The following is a 23,774-nucleotide window of genomic DNA, read 5'->3' as shown; positions in this document are numbered from 1 at the left end:
TATGTGACAAATTGGAATTAAGTTATCTTAGGTTAATGTAACTGTACGTTAAACTAATGAGGTGTATGCCTATGAGTTATGTCTGATTAGCTTAATACAACTAGCACTGGACAGCTTGGACTGCTGACCTTGAAGGAGCTGAGATAACACTGTAATGCGTTGGAGGATGTGGTTGTGATGTAGAAAAAAATTTACATAATAGTTTGTCATACATACTCCTACAAAATAGGATTGTTTTGAAGTCAAGCAAAGCAAAACCCACATTAAACCACCTCAGGCAAAATCTTCTTTTTTTCTTAAAAAAGTTGTTCCAGACTGGCAGCTTAGATAAAATTAGAAGAAGCACAGAACAGGGGGAGAAAAAAATATTTTGAAAGGGTTATGTAAAATACTTCAACATGGCACAAAATCAAACACAGTTCTTTCAGTTCTTAAGTCTACATGGGAAGTTTGAGTGTCAAAAATTCAACCCTACAAAATGGGTTGCCCTCAATTTATTAAATTTTTCTTATCACTCAGTTGTCGGAGCTATCTGGAGGATAAACAAATCAGAGTATAATAAAAACAATTTTAAAAAATCCAACCTTAGATTATATATATTTCAAAATGTCATACCATACTGGGGCTTTAAAAAAACCAAATAAATTCAAGATTGAAAACTGACTATTCGTTAGCTTGCTCAGTGACTATGTTCCCACTGCATGAGAAACAATTTCCCAGTTTGCTAAATTGTTTCACATACTATTTGTGAGAGTGCTCAAAGTCAGTGTTGTGTTGCAAAGAGAATGCTGGATTTGAACTGGGAAGACCTGGCTCCAACTAATGGGCCTTATGCATGTCACTTGCGCCAACTCTAACCTACCTCACATAGTTGTGTGAGAATAAAATGGAATAGCCTCGTGGGCTGTCTTGAACATCTTAGTGGAAGGGGAGGAATACAAATAATAAAGGTTCAGAAACCAGTAACATATGTCCATGTAATTAATTTCCATTACCAAATAAAAGGGTTCAGTAAAGTAATCTCTTACTCCTCTGAATCATATACATTCATTGACTTCGGTTTGAGATTCAAATAACTTAATACTAAACACTCAGGAACTTATCATCATCATCATCATTAAATGTATTACCTAATAGGTCACAACAGTAAAAAAAAAATTATTAGAAATAGTTTAAAACGAATTACATTAACAACTAGAAAGGATCCTAAAATTATATAAATGGTTGCATTGTCCTATACTTGTTGTAAGTGTAGCAGCCCATCTTCTAAATACTTCAAATACTAACACCCATACCATGGTTGAATTAACCATGGTTCTCATTCTTTTGAAATTTTAGGAATGCAGACAAAGCTGAGATCTCACGCTTCACTCCTGATTACTACTCATGGGCTACTAACCCATCTTTTTTCTCCAAATTCATGAGAGCTGGGAAGAGAAAAAAAGTTATGCTTAGTAGAGTGCTGTAAACAGGCATGAATTGCAGTCCTGCCTTTCACCAAGACTAAATGCCATATAAATACAAACGTTTTCTTTAAAAAAAATGCACTGACACAATGTTATGTTGGGCTGTGTTGTGGTAGGTCCAACAGCATGTCTGCAACCCTAACCATTCAAGGGCCTTCCTATTATATTCTATAAAATAATTCTTAAAAGATAAGTAAGTCTGCTTATGAGGTATACCTTCTACTGATCCTCTACAATCCCCTCTCCCCCCCCAAAAAAGATTTTTTTAAAAAAGAAAAGAAAAAAAGTAGTAGTAGTAGCTAAGGGGTTGTGATGCAAGAGCATACATGTGTTATTTTTCCTGAATTCACATGTAAACCATAACTGTGAACCTTAGCTGGCAACGTGTTTCAAATTAACCCTCTAGACAGGTGTGGACAACCTTTTTGTCCCCAGAGGGAAGTTATAACCAACTAGAATGACAGAACTGATCTGGTCCCCACGGTAATTTTATCTGGTTGCCTTACCCAATTTTAACCAGGGTCTTAAACCCACATTTGCCTGATAGTCCACACTTTGTTACATGTTTCAAATTGTATATAACATGTACATGCAATAGGTACAGCCAGTTTCCAAAGAAGTGGGCAGTTAGCTGCCTTGGACATGCAGAACATTTGATGTGCATTTTGGGAAAGCAATCTATCTATACTTTCAAGAGTACACTGTGATATGGGCATGAAATTTCACTGTCTAACATTTTTAAAAACCCACACCATTGGAGATGCTCCAAAGTAACTTTTTTGATCTCATCCCATGTGTATGCATAAGTTTATGAGGGTTATGTCTTTACCGCATGATGCCACCAGGTTTATCATGGCGCATGACCAATCACAAGGGCATCCGTTTACTTTGCAATTTACATATCGCTATCTGTATGGCTATGAACGCAACAGTTGGGCATACTTGCTCTTTTCCTCCCTTGCTATGGGATGTTCTTCAACGGGAAATGCTTGGGATTGAAACTGGAAATACATTCCTGTATCTACATGTGAAGAACATGCTCTAGACACCTTCCCTAGCTGATCCCAGATCTTTATCAAAGGTTGCTGAATTTTATATTAGTAAATACAGAAACTCAAGCTTTAGAATTATGATTGTATCAATAGCTCTCCTTACCTGTAACCAGCATTGGCTGGCACAGTTTGCATGAAGTAGAGAGCTGCAGTCCTTGCTCTCCAGTGCCATTTCTTTGCAGGAAGAGTAAAGAGGACACAATCTTCAATTTCTTCTTGCAGAAGATCCACTAGCTGCCTGTGTGAACCTCCATAAAAAGCTTCAATTAGCAAAATGCTCATTCTCCTACAGGTCTTCCAAGTTGCCCAGGATTCTATAATAAAAAAATTAAAACCCTGTATTATTAATAAACCCTACATAATAATTATTTCGTTTTAAAATGTGTCACATAGGATCACGATAAAAGTGGAACCACATTACAAGAATTCAGCCAGTAAGCTCAATTTTAAAAGGATTCAATCTTTTTGTTTCATTAATAAGTTTAACTTTAAAAAGACTAATTAAAATTGCAGGCATGAAAAAAGGAGAGTATCTATTAATCAGAGTAATATTCTATTAGAATTTAGGTTACAATTAACAGTTCAGTCATACATACATGTGCTTGAAAATGTTTAGGGCTTAACGTAACAGCTGACTTTAAAATATACATTTATTTTAAAGTTGGTTTTGTCTCTACACAATATAGCTCATTTGTTTTCTAATACACATTCCCTTGTGACTGATAGTACATAAAAACTAGAAGACATTTCAAGCACAGTTCAGCTAAAATAATCTTCATACTAAAGGCAATAAAGAAAGATGACTTAAAAGAAACCCAACTAGGGGCAGCCCAAGGAAACCCAGTTCGAGTCTTCAACCCCAAGGACATCTACACTTAAAGCTACAGAAGGCTAGGAGCATCACTAAGTGACATTTTTAGCCCTTAGAGGAGATGCAAAATACATTACTACATAAACTAGCTGGAACAGAACAATATTGTACACTTTGGAAAGGCTGTTCACACACTCAGCCACAGGGCAGCTGACATACAAAACCAAGGCAAAAACAAACACACATAATATCCCAAAATAAAAAGGGGAAGGAGAAAAGTCTGCAACAATTGCTAAAAAGGCTCAAAAGCTAGAAACAATGTTTGCATGCTGCTAAGTGGCAAAAATTAAAGTGTCTGTGTGTTTTGATTATGATCTTTATGTAGTCCATGCATACTTTTCCTGGTCGTTTTAATCCAAAATTATTACTTCCTTTTCCTAACAGGAGGATATATTGTGCTGTGTTGCATAGAATGGGACTGTAATGCATCACTGATCTTTTCAGACAGTTATCATACCTTTATTTTACATTTAAGAGAAGCAGAGGATCAACTTGGTCTTAGAGGACAGCACAGATATAGTGGGCATAGAAGAAACCTGGTGGAGTAGAGAAAACCACTAGGACACGGTTCTCACAAGAGTGGGGGTATACTATAGGCGGCATGGATTTTTCGCATTCTGCAATGTTAAATTGAAAATACCTCCATGCCATTCTGATGCTTCCCATAAGCTCATTTCAAAACAAAATCTTACAAAACATATAGTCCTGAACTCAGAAACACTTGCTTAACAACCCTCTAAATTTTCATGGCAATACACAAAACAGTCACAGAGAACAGAGAGTTCAAAGCGTAAAACAAGAGAAAGCAAATCCAGATCCCTGTTGGACTTTTTCTGTCAGTGGTCTCATAATTTGTTGAAATTAATTAAAAATTGGCCATGTTCACAGGGTACCTGTAATCCTATTACTGACCTTGCCCCATACTTTGACGTTCATCTTCTGCAGTTTAAAAGTTAAAAAACACAGGAAGTGGATTGGACTGTGAAAGACCAACTCAAATTGTGTTTGCATTTTGACAAATTTGTAGGGCAGTACAATACCTCAGACAGGTCAGGTCTCCTGTTCCCCTGGTACATTCACTATAGCTATCAAATTTCCCTGCTTTTTAAAGTTTCATAGAAATATCTGTTGGCTATAGGTACGCTGTTAAACTGCAACAGTTTTTTGCATATTAGTGAATAAGCTCCATCGGAAGGTCAGGGATGGAAGTGTTGGAGGTGGTATCAATCTATACATGAAAGAGAACATTGAGTTCAGTAAGCTAGAAATCCCCTAAAGAGGCACATATCTCCACAGAATCATTGTAGGTGGATCAATGTGCTCAGGGATATCTTGAGATGAAGAACAAAAAGATGTAAAAATTCTAGATACCTTAAATGACTGTGCCCTACAACGGTTGGTCATGGAACCAACCTGAGGGGCAGCAACCCTGGACTTAATCTGAAGTGGTGTCCAGGACCTGGGACGAGATTTAAGGGTTGTCAAAACAACTGGGAGCTGTGACCATAGTACTATTAAATTAAACATACATATAAATAGTCCATTGCAAAGAAAATCCAACAGGACCACATTTGACTTCAAAAGAGAAAACTTCCCCAAAATGAGGGGATTGTTAAAAAGGAAGTTGAAAGGCAAAATCCAGAGGGTCAAATCACTCCCAAAATGCTTGGGAATTGTTTAAAAACACAATATTGAAGCTAAAATGGAGTGAATACCACAGTTCAGGAAAGGTGCCACCAGGGCCAATTGGATGGCAGCATGGTTAACGAGCAGAATCAAAGACACTATGAGAAGCAAAAAGGCTTCCTTCAGAAACATTTTGAAGTCTTGTCCAAATGAGTAAAATCAAAAGGAACACAAACTCTGGGAAAAGAAATGCAAGCAGACAACAAGGGATGCTAAAAAAGAATTTGAGGAGCACAATGCTAAAAAAATAAAAACCAACAACAAAAAATTCTTTAAATACATTCAATGCAGGAGACCATCTAAGGAGGCAGTTAGACCCTTGGATGACAAGTGAGTCAAAGGTGTGCTAAATCAGAATATTGAGATTGCTGAGAAGCTGAATGAATTCTTTTTGTCTGTATTTACAGCAAAGGATATGGGGCAGATGACTATGTCTGAATTAACTTTTACAGGAAGAGAGTCTGAGAAACTGAAGCAAATAGTGGTTACAAGGGATGAAGTTCTAGGCTTAACAGGTCTGGATGGCATCCACCCTGAGAGTTCTCAAAGAATTCAAATGTGAGATTGCTGAACTTCTAACAAAAATATATAACTTCTCCCTGAGATCCATCTCTATAACCGAGGCCTGGGAAGTGGCCAATGTAACAACAATTTTTAAAAAGAGATCTGGGGGGATTCTAGAAATCACAAGCCAGTTAGCTTAACATCTCTCCCAGAAAACTGGTGGAAAGTATTGGTAAAGATAAAATAACCAAGGGTATAGAAGATCAAGCCTTGCTGAAGCAGAACTAGCATGGCTACTGCAAGGGTAAGTCTTGTCTCACGACCTATTAGAGTTCTCTGAGAGTGTCAAGAAGCATATAGATAGAGGTGATCCAGTTGACATATTGTACTTGGCCTTTCAAAAAGCTTTCAATAAAGTACCTCACCAAAGACTCCTGAATAAGCTTTGCAGTCACAGAATGGATCAGGAACTCATTATGAAACAGGAAGCAGAGAGTAAGAATAAATGGGCAGTTCTCCCAATGGAAGGAGGTAGAAAGTAGAGTCTCCCAAGGGATTGGGCCCTGTGTTTTTTTAACTTGTTCATAAATGATCTAGAGTTAGGTGTGAGCAGTAGGGTGGCCAATTTCGCTGATGATACTAAATAATTCAGGGTTGTTAAAACAAAAAGGGATTGCGAAGAGTTCCCAAAAGACCTCTCCAAACTGAGTAAATGGGCAGTAAAAAGGAAAATGCAATTCAGTGTAAAAATGTATAAGGTTATACATGTTGGAGCAAAAAACCTTAATTTTACGCATATGCTCATAGGGTCTGAACTGGTCTAAACCTGGAAGGAGACCTTGGGGCTGTAGTGCGTAGGTCGATGAAGTTGTCGACCCAATGAGCAGCAGCTGTGAAAAAGGCAAATCTCATGCTAGGGATCATTAGGAAAGGAACTGAAAATAAAACTACCGATATCATAAAGCTGTTATACAAATCTAGAATTTTTGGGTATTGTGTGTAGTTCTGGTCATCTCACCTCAAAAAGTGGTATTGTAGAGCTGGAAAAGGTTCAGAGAAAGGCAACCAAAATGATCAAGGGGATGGAGCGACTCCTCTATGAAGAAAGGCTGCAGCATTTGGGGCTTTTCAGTTTGCAGAAAAGGAGAGTAAGAGGTGACATGAGAGAAGTTGATAAAAATATGCATGGCATGGAGAAAGTGGATAGAGAAAAGTTTTTCTCCCTTTCTCATAACACCAGAACTCATGGACATCTAATGAAGTTGGATGTTGGAAGATTCAGGACAGACAAAAGAAGCTACTTCTTCACACAGCACATAGTTAAACTATGGAATTCGCTCCCACAAGTTTCAGTGATAGCCAGGGCTGTGGAGTCGGTATGTCAAACCTTCAACTCTGACTCCGACTATTTTTCTATTTTTCTACTGTCCGACTCCAACTCCTTCATAAATGGCAAATGTATCTTAATTTTTCTACTGTCTGACTCCGACTCTGACTCCTTCATAAATGCCAGATGTATATTAGTGTATTAATATTAATATATTAATATTAATATTAAATTATTAATTTTATTTTGAAGTTGGAGTCAGTACATTTCTACCGACTCCAACTGTGACTCCACCCAAAATTGCTTCCGACTCTGACTCCACGACTCCGACTCCACAGCCCTGGTGATAGCTGTAAAAGAGGATTAGACAAATCCATGGAAGATAAGGTTATCAGTTGCCACTAGCAATAATAGCTATGCTCTGCCTCCAAATTTGGAGGTAGTATACTTCCAAATAACAATTGCTAGAAACCACAGAATGGGAAAGTGCTTTTGTGCTTAGGTCCTGTTTGTGGGCTTCCCATAGGCATCTGGTTGGCCACTGTGAGAACAGGATTCTGGACTAGATGGTCCACTGGCCTGATCCAGCAGGCTCTTCTTATGTTCTTAACTCCCATCAGCCCCACCACCATAACCAATAGTGAAGGATCATGGGAGCTGTAGTCCCAACAAAATGTGGAGGACAGCAGGTTCCTCATCCATGATCTATACACTAAAGAAAATTATTATGATATTGATTATTTTGGATAGGTCTGGGGAGACCCAGATTCAGATACCCACAGTGCCATGAAGCTCACTAGGTGGTCTTGGGCTCTTTTCTCACAGAGTTGTTGTGAGAATAAAATAGAGAAAGGAAAGAATTATGTATGTCTCCTTGAAAGAAAGGCAGGATATAAATATAGCAAATAAATAAAAAGTATGGCTATGTTACAACATTATTTGGGAAATAATAATTTAAAAACAAAACAAAATACAGGGCTTGGTACAGAGCAATCCATCTGCAAAAGACTAATGGGCAGAATTACCACCATACATAGTGGTCTGATGGGTTTCCACATTTTATAAACCATTTAAAGTTTTTTTGTTTGTTTGTTTTAACAATCAAGTGGTATATAAATTTTGTTAAATAAAATAAATGTGGAGGCCACCCATCGGCTGGAATCCAAAACAGGTTTTAGGCACCAAAGGTTTAGGCATGCCCACTAGGATCCCCCCCGCCCCACTTTTGAACAGTTCACCACACTGCACCATGCCACATCACAAACTGTTCTGTATATTTTCTTCCGTTTCAAAAGTAATTTGATACATGCTATAAAGGTCTGTTTGAGAAACATAAGTACAAGGTCCCCCTGGGCATTGCAGACTAGATGCATAGTTCTTTCAATCCCAAACACAGCGAACAGCAGAACTGGAAAGAAATCAGTTTCCCCACCCAACCAGCACTCTACACCAATTCTCAGGAGCAATAAAACCTTGTGCCAACTACTACTACTAGTAGTTGTTATTGAAAACTAGTTAACTAATATAGTTTCATTGGAAACAAAGCTGGCAGGATGAAAATATGTAAATCACATCAGCCACAGTGTTTTCAGTTTTGCTACAGCCTCACGTATTATTCTTGCTTTTTTTTTTTAATTTCCCTTGACCTAGCCAAGTTAAGGTAAATATACACCATGTACTCCTAGGAGATCTTGAAAAGCCACCAATGATAAATGGCCTGAGAACATTTACCCTATCAGATGGAATGCAAAGCCCAATTAGGTATAAATCATTTCAGGTATTTTAGCCATTTCAAAGGAAACAACAAATATTAGAACAACATTGCCGCTTTCTCATTACAGTACTTCCTCTCTCAAGGGTGTCTCTTTGGAATCAGTAATTCTCCATGATGTACTAATGGCTTGATTCCATTCTCAGGAGAACATCACTGTATGCCTTGAAAAATCCACTGTTCTACATTACATCATAGTTATCCCCCCGTCCCCAGGAGGTACATTGCTAAGAACCTCAATATTCAAACATAGGCCTGCTCCTCAGTGAACATAAGACAAGCAACAATATTTCATTCTTTGAAAACTTTTCTACCTTTTGTTCCAAAGCCTAAAAAAAGGCTTCTGATCATGAACACTCTTTTCAACATCAAGTTGCTCCCGTCAAAAAATATTAGGCAGAGGACAAGAAATGCTTGTGAAGACTTATTCCAGACCAATATTTTCAGCCAAGTCAAAATATTCAACACTTTTTGGGACAAAACTAAATAAAATCCAGCTAAATTGTATATTGTATATATTATATACAGTATATATTATATATATACTGTACCAGAACAATTGTACCTCACTTTGGGCATTCCTGATAAGTGGAAAATGCAGCTCAGAAACTGAATACATAAAAGTTTTCATAAATGAATAGAAATGTTGCATGCAAAATTCTGCAGATGAACACAACACAATGCTTGTCTTGTTCTGCTTCAAACATATAAATTTTCAGTACACTTGGAAATGTTTTTGCTAGGACTGGGGTGGAGATGGTAAACAGAAAATGACAAAAATATGAAGATTAGGTATAAGACAAACTGTATGGGAGGAGGGACCAGGGAAGAGCAGGCAAAGGACACTTAACTAGCTGCAGGTCACTAGTGGCTCATTTTCTGAGCCACTAGATGCCCTTGATTGGTTTCACTTTTTAAAAAGATAGCTGAAACTTTCAAATGTCAAATACAAATGGCAACTCCATAGATGCACAGAATGCACATGGCATTTATTTCAGCCTATGATGATTCGGTAATACACAGGTAACATTTTTGTTTTATGATGGATCTTTACAATGTTGTGCCACCAATAACATCAGCAATATCAGTAATTATACTGACAAGATTTCTCCTTGTGCAATGGAACATTCTCCCCCTCTCCTCCCCCTGTGCCATCCCTAAATCTGTTTTGAGGGTTCCCCCAAGACTCCAGAACAGATCTGGGGTTGGTGGGGGGTGGACACAGGGGGAGGAAAGGGGGAAAGTCCTGTTGCGCCAGTCATAATTCTTGCACATACATAACTATTTAGTTGAATACTGCCCAGTACCTACCTACAGTAGTTCTACTGCTATCTGTGAGGCTATTGTAAGCAAACATGCCTGAGAACAAGCTTAAGTTGGGTCATACAGTGCCTTGCAAAAGTAATCAGACCCCTGACCAATGCTTTCATATTACTAAATTGCAAATGGTACGTTGTAATTTTGTTCTGTATGATATTTTATTTTGAAACACTGAAACTCAAAATCAAATATTGTAAGTTGACATTGGTTTTATGTTGTGAAATGTTTGTAAGAAACAAAAAACTGAAACATGCTGCTTGCATAGGTATTCAACCTCTGTGCTATGGAAGCTCCCAGTTTACACAGATGAAAGAAATTGCCCTGTTGAGGACACAATTACCTTACCAGTGGCCTCCACCTGTAAACACTGTCACACTGTCAGGATAAAAACTCCACTGTTGAAGGATCATTGGTCAGGCTGTGGATCTGAAGGAAAATGAAGACCAAAGAGCATTCTACAGAAGTGGGAGATGATGTAATACAAATGCACAGATTAGGAAAAGGGTTCAAAATAATATCCAACTGTTTAGATATCCCAGTGAGCACAGTTAGATCAATAATCAGAAAGTGGAAGCTGCATCACACCACCAGGCACTGCCAACAAAAGGCAGTCCCTCAAAACTCAGTGTTCGAACAAGGAGACTTGTGAGAGAAGCCACAGAGAGGCCAACAATCACTTTGAAGGAGCTACAGAGTTCAGTGGCTGGGAGTGGAATAATGGTGCACCAGTCAACTGTATCAAGAGCTCTGCATAACACTGGCTCGTAGGGGAGGGTGGCAAGAAAAATGCCGTTACTCAAAAAGTACCACCTGAAAGCACATCTGGAGTTTGCCAGAAAGCATGAGAGTGCCCCAGCTGTGATGTGGGGAAAGGTATTGTGGTCAGATGAGACCAAGATAGACCTCTTTGGCCAAAACTCAAAGTGCTATGTGTGGTGCAAGCCTAACACTGCCCATGCCTCAAGACACACCATCCCTACAGTGAAGTATGGTGGTGGCAGCATCATGCTGTGGGAATGCTTCTCATCAGCAGGGACTGGGCATCTTGTTAAAATCAACGGAAGAGTGGATGGAGCAAAATACAGGGAAATACTGTAAGAGAACCTGCTTCAGTCCACTAAAAAACTGAGGCTTGGGAGGAAATTCACTTTTCAGCAGGACAATTATCCTAAGAACAAGGCCAAAGCAACATTGGAGTGGCTCAAGAACAAAAAGGTGAAGGTCCTACAGCGGCTCAGTCAAAGTCCTGATCTCAATCCCATGGAGAATCTGTGGTGCTCTTTGAAAATTACGGCTCACAAGCGTCGTCCAATCAACCTGAATGACCTGGAGCGAATCTGCCAAGAAAAATGGGCCAAAATGCCTCCGACACTGTGTGCAAAGCTGGTACATACCTACCTCAAAAGACTTAAAGCTGTTACTGCAGCGAAACGTGGCTCTACCAAATATTAATGTGTGGGGGTTGAATATACAAGCAACATGTTTCAGTTTTTTATGCATCTCACCAACATTTCTCCACATAAAACCAATGTCACCTTACAATAATTGATTTTGTGTTTCAGTGTTTCAAAATAAAATATCATACAGAATGAAATTAAAATGTACTAGTTGTAATTCAGTAATATGAGAGCATTGGTCAGGGGTCTGGTTACTTTTGCAAGGCAGTGTATATTAGATTTGACATCTTAAAACAAATAGTTCTTACAATCTTCCAATGACTGTTGTGCAAGGTCTTCCCTTTAGAACAGGGGTGGTAAACCTTTCTCAGCCTGACGTCACATTCCTCATGACCAGCCTTCCAGGGGCCACATGTTACACTGGGGCCAGAGGAAAACTGGGCAGAGCAATAGATGTGACTCTTATTTTGTACAGCAGGATACATTTTATCCATGCAAAAGCCAGAGGTTTCTATACAGTCACCTGTAACCAGAGCACAGCTGGTGAGGGGTGTGACCTTAAAAGAGCAAAGAGGGCTGGGCAGAGCGCCCGGGGGGGTGCATTTGGCTCATATGCATCAGGTTTCCCACCCCTGCTTTAGAAAGAGTCCAAAAACAAATGTGTTATAAATATTTGTTTCTGGAATTTCTAACATGTGTTTCTAAAATGTAATAAAGGCACCAAGTATAGTAAACACTGTAGGATCTCACTGTAACACAGCTCGCTGAACCGCAGATTCAGATATGTCCCCCAAGAAAAATACTGTTTACAGAACACGGCTTTTGCTGTAACATGGAAGCCCTATGATGTGGGTGCGTCCTTTGTTCCCCAACTCCCACGTTATAGCGAGGTTCTACTGTATTGTCATAGGAATGAACTTGACTCCTCCTATGGCCACATTCAACTAACTTATTGCCCTAGCAGAAGCCAGCACAAGGATTCCTACTAGCACAACAGGACTTCTCGCTTCTGCTCCTCCTGTGTGCCCTCAGTGTCCTCCCTAAATCTGCTCCAGAGGGTCAGGAGAAGCCCCAGAACAGGGGGCTTTATTATCTTTATTATCTTTTCGGCGCCAGGTAAAAACCTACCTCTTTGCCCAGGCATTTTAAGCTTAATTTTCAATTTTAATTTTAAATTTAAATTGTAATTGTAATTTTTATTTTATTTTTATTCTAATTTTGTTCTTAAATATGTTTTATAATTGTATAGTGTAATCCACACTTGTTCGTATTTTAAATTGTGGTTTTATCTTGTTGTACACTGCCCTGAGAGCTTGTTGCTACAGGGCGGTTTAAAAATGCAATTAAATAAAAAATAAATAAAAAAAGTATAGGGGGATAAGAGGGGCAATCATTCTGTCAGGCAAGCAGAAATGCTTGCACTGACAGAACAACCTCCTTACCACTAGGATGAATACAACCCATAGCTACATGTGACAGCCCCAGTATTTTCAAACTAGAGTTCGGCTTTAAGAGGCATTTTTACTTACAGTTATAGCTTCAGAATTCTGGGATGGGGGGCAGGATGAGCCCAAGACTTGTGCTGGCTCAAGTGTTACCTCTTCATCAAACTTGATGTTTTATAAAATTGTACATTCAAAATGCATAAATGACAATGAATTTCTATCCTTCACTGTAACCTACAAAGGACAACAAATATTAAATAGCAAGAAGTTTCATCTTCCATAACCCTTGTGATCTATGAAAGAAATAACAAGACAGACATAAACTACAGTTTTGTACATAAAAAATATCCTAGGTACAAAAAAACAACTTGTTCAATTTGCTAGGGGTTTATTAAAGAAGATGCACTTTCTCTTTCATATGTACATTAATAAATGTGGTTTCACATTTCATATCAAACTAGCTAAATCAAAGACCATGGTTAGCCCCCCTATGGTGACCTAGTGGGCAGTGGGCATTACACATCATATTTAAAGGTCCTTCTAACAAAATATTTTAGCAATCATCCAAAACACACAGTGTAACTGTTAATGTATTCCATAGACAGAGAGACCCTTTAGTTATAGGAACCAAAAGCAGAGCTTGGAAGATTACTTTTAAAAAGTAATAAATTACAGTTACATGGCCCAAAAAAGCAGTAATTACCATTACAATTGCTATTGCTCTGAAAGTAACTGATTACTTTGCTTTTACTTAAAAGTAATCACTACAATTACATTTTAGTTACTTTTTTTAAAAAAGGTGCTGGCCTTGGCTGCTGCACATATAAGTAGCCTAAAATAACATTAAAAATAAGAACACACACACAGAGGGTAGTAGAATTAAAAAAAATATCTGTAAGATTAACAGAATGGCATAACAGAATCTCACATCCCCCACCCCACCCCCAACAATGTTACCCCAACACACATATAATTCACTTGAAATTAAATTTTACATTTGTAATGCTGCTTTTACAATGCATTTCTGTTATGTCTCAAAAGAACAGGATGCTCAAAGAGCACATCAGACAAGGGATGTCTTTCTACAGATTATGTTGCCATCAGTACTGACCAGGTGTTCTACAGCGGTGCTTGAAGGCATGCCTGTGTTGTGCTGTAAAGAACAACGCAGCACCCCTTTCAACTAAAAAACATTTCGATCAAAATGGCAATCCCCTATCGTCAGTGAAAAATGCAAACTTTAGTACCTGTACTTTACTAGTTGCCTTTGTATTTTTTTTTGTCAACAGTATAGCTTAGAGGTAACTTAATCCTGTACATACTTACCAAGAAGTAAGTCCCATTGAACTCATTGGATAAACATGTATGCACAATTGAACTGTCAGAAGCAGAACTTAAGAGACATAACGTAGGTAAACAGAAAATGCACATATTAAAAGTAATCCACCAGCATAAACGTTATCCCTTCTCCTGCAATTAAAAATGTGGTCTTGCCCAGCATATAGTGAAACTATGGAATTACTACCACAAGAAGCAGTGATGGGCACCAACTTGGATGGCCTTAAAAGAGGATTAGACAAATTCAGGGAAGATAAAGCTATCAGCGGCACCTAGCAATGATGGTTATGTTCTACTTCCACTTCAGAGACAGTATGCTTCTGAATATCAGTTGCTGGAAATACAAGTGAGGAGAGTGCTGCTTGTGCACTCAGGACCTGCTTATGGGCTTCCCTTTAGGGCATATGATTGGCCACTGTGAGAACAAGATGCTACGCTACATGGGCCACTGGTTGGATCCAGAAGGCTCTTCTTAAGTCCTCTTTGATCCATGTTCTTGCCCACTGGCTCCTTTATCTCTCCACTCCATTCTTCACCACCACCACCCATTTTTTAAAACAATTGTTTTCTCCACTCCACCCCATCTCGCTCTCCACCTCCTCCCTCATCACCTCCTAAGCACCCATAGAGCACAAGGGAAGAGCAACGCTGCACAGAAGCCAAATTTGAAGCACATGATTTTTATCCACAAATCAGAGAAGCAGAACACTTCCCCTGCTCCCCCCCCAAGTAATGCCCAAAAGTAACTCTGGAAACATTACAGTTACAGCTCAAAAGTAATGAAGTTACTACTCGTTCTATTACCAGCAAAATGTAATGAAGTTACCCACTTGTTACTCAAAAAAGTAATAAATTACAAGTAACTAGTTATTTGTAACTAGTTACTTCCAAGCTCTGACCAAAAGTATGGTTTCAGTACAGTAATGGTTCTTGGGATGGTTAAAGGCCCACACATGTGAAATTTATTCTACAACATCTACAGCATGCTCTCAGCTCAACATCTTAAGTCACTGACTAGAACAGACTTAAATACATAACGTTTCCTGTGCTGTTGATTTGATATACACATTGCACTACTTAGAGGGACGGACCTTTTAAAACACACACAATATTTTGGTACATATAATCAAATCACAATGGGATTTCCCAATCATCAAGAAGGTATTACCATGATACTTGTCTGCTTTTTTGCCATCCCCTCTCTTTACTGAGTATTAAAAATGAAACCATGGGGAGGGAAACCCCTCCAAAATACTTACTAAAGTAATTTCAATTACCAACCATGCTTGTTATTTTTCCTGGAATCCCCAGCTAATAAATACAACGACTGCATTTTAACAAATACAGTCAAATAAGACTTTAAAAAGTATAATGAGCATATACTGTAAACAGTTGTATACATGTTTAAGGATGAACAAACTAGAGTATCTTCAGTAAATGGGGGGGGGATAAATATAAAGCCTTCTTTCTGGTCATGCTAATAGTTAACTTTCACTAGTCTTTCTAAACCCTTTCCAGTTATAATATGATATACTGTGCAAATTCATGAAAAATCTTAAGTAATGTTTAAATTGCAACTCAGTGGTGGCTTACCCCACTGATATGTTTGATTATGCTTTACATTTTGAAAGAATTATCTGGAATGGCAATCATACTCTTCTGTGAGGGATGCACAAAGAACTGGGGAAGGGGCCATAACTCGGTGGCAAAGTTACATGTTTGCCATGCAGGAAGGACCAGATTTAGTCCCTGCCATCTCCAGGTTGAAGAAAAGCCACAGCCCAAAACTCTGAAAAGCCACTGCCTACCAGCGCAGACAATAAATGAGGGACCTGTGCCCCTCCAGATGTTACTGGACTACAAATCCTTTAATGCCTGACCATGTTGGCTGGGAGTTGGAGTCCAACAACATGTGAAGGGCCACAAGTTCCCCATCCCTGGAGCAGGCCATTGGTCTTCAAGAGAGTCAGGAGCCACAACTGGGTTGCAACTTGACCTAAGATAGTTCACAACACTATCAAAATATGAAGAAGTGGGCCCTCAAATGCATTTTCAGCTAAAGGTGGTTCCCAGGTCTGAAAAGGCTGAAGACTACTGATGCAGAAAATACTGAGCTAGATGAACCAATGGTCTAACTTGGTGTTTCTGTTTCTTTTATTCACTATACCTGATCCTCCTGTTGCAGCTCATTAAGATGACTGGCCAAAAGAAAAGAAGGAATTCCTGATAGCTCCCTCCAATAATCAATCATGCCCCTGCTACTCTATTCCACTGTACTGTTCCTTTAAATAAACAACCAAATTATGATGTCAGCAACTACACAGTCTTTCTCTTGCTCTACCTTTATAGCACAACCCTGAATAGAAATTAACCTTGGTTCAAGAAACTCTTTATATGTCATTGTGCAATATCCATCCGTCAGGCAAACTTCAGCAGGGCCACAAGGTGCAAGAATCCCCTTTTCCCATGCCCTGACACAGCCAGTATTTGAGGATCAGCCTACATATTTGTAAAAATCTTATTTCTGGGATAGCAAAAATACCATTGCACTAATAATATTCATATACTCTTGTCTGAGAAGCAATGGCTACAGCTGATAAAAAACAACATTAAATATAATAATATAGAAAGCAGCATGATGATTTGATGGGCAACATACCACTGCTTAATTGACAAGACAGGTTTCATGTCTTCTTGCCTGTTCTCAAGTCCCTTCCCAATTGGTTTAGTTTGTTAGAATTTTTTTATGATGGTCATGTTCACACTTAACATTAAACCATGGTTCAGCACTATAAGGACTATATGCAAAGCATCAGGCTTGTACACTCCCCCATCTTTTTTCCTTCTCCTGTGTTGCTGGGAAGAGAACTTCTGCCAAGCTATTTCATTTTCAAACAATATTTGCTCAGTGTTACATACACACTAGGGATCCTGGTTTTAAACTAACTCTGATCAACTTCTGCATAAGCCAGTTTCAAACCACGGGTTACAAAGCTCGCCGATGCACTAGAACATTGCCTTTTAAAAAATCAGGATCCCTGATTGTATCTAACACTAACCTGAGATTCTTTGAAAGCAAAACTCCTCAGCAGAAATCCAGGGGGCCACAGACAAGCCCAACACTTCATTTAGACTCATTCCAGCTTGTGTACAGAGTGCTAAACTATGGTTTGGAATTATGTGCACACCAGACCTACCAAAAAAAAGTTAAAACTGGCATAGACAGTTTTATAGGGTAGTTTTCTACCCCAAGCTGGCTTGCAATGTATCTTGGGATGGTAGAATGTCTCACTGCGACAATGGACTGGATGAGGGCTAATAAACTGAGGCTCAATCCAGACAAGACTGAGATGCTGCTAGTGGGTGGTTCTTCTGACCAGATCGTGGATGTCCAACCTGTCCTGGATGGGGTTGCACTCCCACCTGAAGGATTAGGTTCATAGCTTAGGGGTTCTCCTAGAACCATCTCTGTCACTTGAGGCTCAGGTAGCCTCGGTGGCACGGAGTGCCTTCGACCAACTTCGGTTGGTGGCCCAGCTATGCCCCTATCTGGACAGGGATAACCTGGCTCCAGTTGTCCACGCTCTGGTAACCTCCAAGTTAGATTACTGCAATGCACTTTACATGGGGCTGCCTTTGAAGACGGTTCGGAAACTGCAGCTTGTGCAAAATGCAGCGGCCAGATTGGTAATAGGTACCAGACGGTTTGAACATATAAAACCAATTCTGTCCCGCTTGCATTGGCTGCCTGTATGTTTCCGAGCTCTATTCAAGGTGCTGGTTTTAACCTATAAAGCCTTACACGGCTTGGGACCACAATACCTGATGGAAAGCCTCTCCCGACATGAACCCACCCGTACACTACGCTCCACATCCAAGGCCCTCCTCCAGGTGCCTACTTGGAGGGAATCTGAGAGTCTGGCAACAAGGGAGAGGGCCTTCTCAGTGGTGGCCCCCAAATTATGGAATGATCTGTCTGACAAGGTGTGCCTGGCACCAACACTTATCTTTTCGGTGCCAGGTCAAGACTTTCCTCTTCTCCCAGGCATTTTAGCATGTGTTTTTAAATTGGTTTTTTTTAATGTGTTTTTAAATTTGTATATTTGTTTTTAATGTTTTTAATTGCTGTAAACCGCCCAGAGAGCTTTGGTTATGGGGCGGTATATAAATGTAATAAATAAATAAATGAACAACAGGCATGGGTGTTTTGTCATGAAGATGGTTATCTGTTTCCTTGGAACAATTTGTGCTTAAAATGCCACTTGTGACATTTTTTTAACCCCAATATGTTAACTCTTAAACTAAGAAACTGACATAGGGAGTTTTAGGGGATATTTTTCCATCCCAAAGTGAATTTAAATGTGTGTCAGGGTAAAATGTCACAAAATAAAGCCAGGTGTGGTGTGCCAAAAGAAGGGCACTCATCATCTTCTCTGGGCCTGTTTTTGCTTGAAACTTTTTTTAAAAAATGATTTTTTTTATTTTTTTCCCTTACTTTTTTACCCCATTTAGTTAACACATTGAACAGAAAAAAGTATCCCAGGGACAAAAAAAAATCATAAGATGTCGTGGGATTTTTTTGCCCCAGCCATTTTTGTTTGCAGAAAGAAAACTGTAAATGACAAAGGGCTGAAATTTCAGACCTTGTATACTATTGGACAGGTGACAATAAAGTAGAACCACTGCACTGTAGGTCTGTGTAAATTCTGTAATGAAAAGTGCATCAAGCATGGATTTCAACCCCACTTTTCATCGGGAGGCATTCAACAGACAGGGTTTTCTCCAGTAGCTGCATGCATGGTGGGGTGGAGCTGCAGAGCTCCCCTCCCAACACCAACTTTGCACCTTCTTACCTAGACAAGGCTGGGATGAGAAGGCAGCAAGGACGGGGGCTTGCAGGTGACCAGCAGGACCACTGGATTGGGAGCAGTGGTTTTGCCTACTGCACCAATACAGCCCCAACCTCACCCCTGTCCCAAACCAGCCCCATGCAGGTGTTGGGAAAGCTCCTCTGCCTCATCACACACACACAGCTACTGAAATTGTCCTTTTTAACTTACTTGTTGTACAATGGCTAAAATATGAGGTTCTTTATGAATAAATGGAATGGATTGCCTTCAAGTCGATTCCGACTTATGGGCGACCCTATGAATAGGGTTTTTATGGTAAATGGTATTCAGATGTGGTTTTACCATTGCCTTCCTTTGAGGCTGAGAAGCAGTGACTATCCGAAGGTCACCCAGTGACCTTCATGGCTGTGTGGGGATTCGAACCCTGGTCTCCCAGGTCCTAGTCCAACACCTTAACCACTACACCTTGCTGGCTCTCTTTCTTTATGAATAAATAATATTAAATGATTTCTGTTTTTGGTTCCATTTTTATAATGCATATACAAACTAAACTTTTGTATAAGTGTGTGCATGGGCACATATATACAGGGCCGGCCCCAGGCATGCCGGGGCCCTTGGGCACCAGCCTGACCCAGGCCCCAGCACTCCCCCCTTCTGTGATTCGCAGCAGTATTGGTACCCCGGATCGCAGGGTGGGAGATCCCAAACTGCCCCCCATTCCCCCACTCTACTTACCTTTCTCTGTGCTGTGTTTTCGGCGGCGCACCTGCACGCAGAGATTTGCCATCAATCAAGATGCCAGCCAAGGTTTCCCTAAGGGGCTGAAGCCTCTGCCACCATCTTGGTTGATGGCATGCATGCGTACTACACACGTGCATTGGTGCCATCAACCAAGATGGCATCAGAGGCTTCAGCCCCTTAGGGAAACCTTGGCCACCATCTTGATTGATGGCAAACCTGTGCACACAATGCGCGCAGCCACAAAAAACAGCAGACAGAAAGGTAGGTGAAGCGGGGGAATGGCAGGCGGCTCTGAAGCTCCTGCCCTGCTGTCTACGGGAGCTATCCTGCCACAAATTGTGGAAGGGGAGCGCAGGGGCCCCCAGGGGCCCTCAGCCAGTGCCCCACCTGGCCGTCCTTTACAACTGGCCCTGTCTCCAACCCTCTTTAGAGAGAGCAAATCAGAACCTCTGCTGTTCATGTCATCAATATTCCTATGACTCTCAAAATGTGAGACAGGAAACGTACGTGAAAGTCAGGTACTAGGAGTGAACACATTTATGAGTCCTCACACCTGAACTTTAGGGTGTGCTTTATTTGTTCCAACCTCCTGCCAGGCCGACAGACACAACAGACACACACATTATAGTGCCCTCTACAGAAATGTATTCTAGAAATTGTCTGTGACACTTTAAGATGAGGAACATCCCACAGACAGAAAGTGATGACAATGAGAGGAAGGAACAGTGTTTCTCCGGTCCAAGCTGGGACACAGGATTGTGTAGGATTAGGATTTGAAACAATTAAAAATGTCTGAGCATTTCTTCACTAGCAACAACATAGCCAGAAGAAACAAATTCCCAGCACATCCTGGTCATTCTAGATCACAAACTGCCATTTTTCAGAAAGAGAATAGCTTCTTGTGAAAGTGCTGTTTTGTCTCATAAGGGAAACATAATACTATGGACAATACACCATGAAGCCAAAGTAGAGAAACGGCGTAAATAAACTTACTGTATAATTATAAAGGAACCATTGCAATATATATATTCTATACCTGAATTGCAACATCAGGAAATTGAAAGTTATAACATAAAAATGTCCCAGTGACCATTAATCTACAGACACCTTATATCACTAGCCATAATGGCTCCTATTGTCGTTTTACGTTTATTGTCGTTTTACTTTAAAAAGTAACATGCTATAAAATCTGTGTATTACACTATGCATGAAACAGGAGCAATGGTGATATAAATCCTTAAAGGAAAATTGTTAATGTGTATGCAGAGTAACTACATTTTAAACCTCCATATCTCAGCTGCTTTGATTTTTGAACTATGCAAAGACACTAATGGCCTTTATAATTTCATGCCATAAATTAAACTTGTTTTCAAATTATGGGAAAGCAAAAAACGGTTTCAAGCCAAACTATCTCTCTCGGTATACATATGTATACACTGTATATTATGTACACCATTTTACTAAGTAAAAAATTGTAGCAGTTTTTCAATTGACACTTTTCTGATCCAGAGTGCCACTTCTACAAACAGAAAGGCTCCTTCCATTTGCAGAAGGAATTGAGTTCCAGCAGGCGCTGCTACTTGAAGATGGAGAGGCTGCTTTCATCTATTCCCCCTTCCTGCAGCTCCCAGTGCTGCCTCCTACAGTGTTCCCCAACCCTCCAGAGCAGATCCACCAATATAAACTCTGGAACTAACTGGAAAAATCCCCAGCACAAGTTGTCTATGCCCTTGGTTCAGTATTTCAGTTCTAAAATGAAAAACATGCATCAAAGTGTCTTGGGAAAATATAGGTATATCTTTTACTAGCACACTGCCTCATCAGACCTGCATGCAGATTGTACCAGGTGAGACCACAGTGGTCTCCATTTTCCATACAAACAGACAGGGAAGCCAGGAAAAGGATACAGATTATGGGTCTGATGGGTACTGAAGACATATTGATAATTCTGAGTTGTGCAGATAAGCCTTAAATGTCAGCTCTGTTGATAAACCCAGCTGAATGCATGAAGTTATCATAGAAAAGAAAAAGAAAGGCCCAAATACCTAGAAGACTTGCAAGAAGAATCTGTGTGTTGAAGCAGCCATGCTCAGCAAACAAAACCAGGGCACATCCATAACAGTCTCTGCATGGTACTTCCAGTGCTGACAGGCCAAGGCAGCATAGTCATTACAGAATAGGACACAGTTTTCAACAAGTACAGTTTGGCATGTTTAGTGTCTATATCAAATAGTTGGGATTCTAAATTCAAAGTTGCCACCTTTAAAAATAAATAAAATGCCAGATTCAGACTTACTGGCTGATTTCAAAGCTTTGGAAACCATTTCTCAATAACTTAGTATTATTAAAGTGGTATTTATGGTGGTACATGTGACTATAATACTGATGGGATGAGTTCCTGCATTTCATTCAGGTCAAGCCTGCATCTCAGAGAATCTTGTTTTCAACTCTTAATAGTACAAGATTATCAATTCCTATGACCTCAGTGGCTCACATTAGATTTAACTGGGTGGAAGAGGTTTGATTAAAAATAGTGTTACATCTCCCATTACCACACCTATTAGTGCCCTAACCACTCTGAGATATTTTAAACATGACAGGAGGAGATGTTATTAGCAACTACTTCCCTATTATAGAGAAAGGATTAGTCCTGTAATAATAGACTACTATTTGATAATCCCAGACATTTAGGCCTGAACATATATAAGAACTGGGTACTGTAGTATTTCTACTAGATCTTAAGTTCTGACCAGGTCCAATTAAAATATTGTTTAATACAACAAACACAACATAATCCAAGCCAATCCTACTGACTTCAATGTTACAGATAAGCACATGCTTAAAACCAGTCCTACTGATTATAACAGCCACAAGAGTGGCTGTATAGTCAGCATGGATTTTTCGCATTCCGCAATGTTAAATTGAAAATACCCCCATACCATTCTGATGCTTCCCATAAGCTCATTTCAAAACAAAACCTTACAAAACTTATAGAACTCAGAAACACTTGCTTAACAACCCTCTAAATTTTCATTGTGATACGCAAAACAGTCAGAGCCTTCTCCCCTGCCCACTCCAGGACTCTCTCCCCATGGTCAGTTTTACCTATCCTAAGCAGAGAGAATCAAGAGTTCTTTAAATATTTTAAATATGTTTGATTTACTTGGCAATTTCAGTGAACTTTCCTATAGTAAATCATTTTCTTTTGCTCCTGTTTCTGTGAATACATCGTCTTTGGAGATGGCAGGTGTTGCCACCACTCACCATATGCTCAGAGGCACACGTTACCAAATTCTTCCAAGCTACACAGGAAGTGAATTGAACTGTGAAAGACCAACCCAAATTGTGTTTCCATTTTTACAAATTTGTAGAGCAGTACAATATCTCAGAGAGGTCAGGTCTCCTGCTCCCCTGGTGCATTCACTTTAGCTTCCTAATTTCCCTGCTTTTTAAAGTTTGATAGAAATATGTGTTGAGTATAGGTAGTTCTTAAACCACAAGGTTTTTTGCCTGTTAGTGAATAGCAATGAGATTTAACTTTAAGCATAATCTTGTACACATTTACCTGGAAGTAAATTTCATTGAACATAATGGGCCTGCTTCCAAGTAAACATGCACAGGATCGTGAGATTTGAGTGGTATGTGTCCAGTAACTGCACAGAAGTATGAATTCAGCCTTAACTTGAACTTTCTGTCTTCAAAAATTCTATAGAAAATGTACTAATTTGGAATGATACACTTATTTATTTATTTATTTATGCATTTATTATTTAATTTATATCCCGCCCTTCCTCCCAGCAGGAGCCCAGGGCGGCAAACAAAAGCAGTACAAACACTTTAAAACGTCGTAGAAACAGACTTTAAAATACATTAAAACAAAACAACAGTGTTAAAATTCATTACTGTAAAGGATCAAGGACCAAAGCAATCTCTACCCACCTAAATATCGAGAAGACAAGCAATTAAAAAATATCAGTATGAACTTTTCAGAGCAAAACAATGTTTA

General features: G+C 39.6%; 1 protein-coding gene across 11 annotated transcripts in view; it reads right to left on the bottom strand.

Moving 5' to 3' along the window:
- The window catches only part of GTDC1 (glycosyltransferase like domain containing 1), a 357,779-nt gene that overhangs the window by 248,630 nt on the left and 85,375 nt on the right, over nt 1–23,774 (bottom strand). For 5 of the 11 annotated variants that reach the window (XM_061608859.1, XM_061608860.1, XM_061608861.1 and 2 more), the window contains one exon: nt 2,622–2,832. In XM_061608859.1, the coding sequence (XP_061464843.1) occupies nt 2,622–2,800 (179 nt within the window). In that variant the 5' untranslated portion in view covers nt 2,801–2,832. Of the gene's footprint in view, nt 1–2,621; nt 2,833–6,597; nt 6,676–12,923; nt 13,074–14,165; nt 14,233–21,813; nt 21,878–23,774 lie in introns of those variants that run through there. The other 6 variants (XM_061608857.1, XM_061608866.1, XM_061608867.1 and 3 more) reach the window with 4 other exon arrangements.

This window comes from Rhineura floridana, chromosome 2 (assembly GCF_030035675.1).
Source record: "Rhineura floridana isolate rRhiFlo1 chromosome 2, rRhiFlo1.hap2, whole genome shotgun sequence".
Lineage (NCBI taxonomy): Eukaryota > Metazoa > Chordata > Lepidosauria > Squamata > Rhineuridae > Rhineura > Rhineura floridana.
The sequence above is the reverse complement of the archived record's forward strand: the minus strand, read 5'-3'. Positions and strand labels throughout refer to the sequence as shown.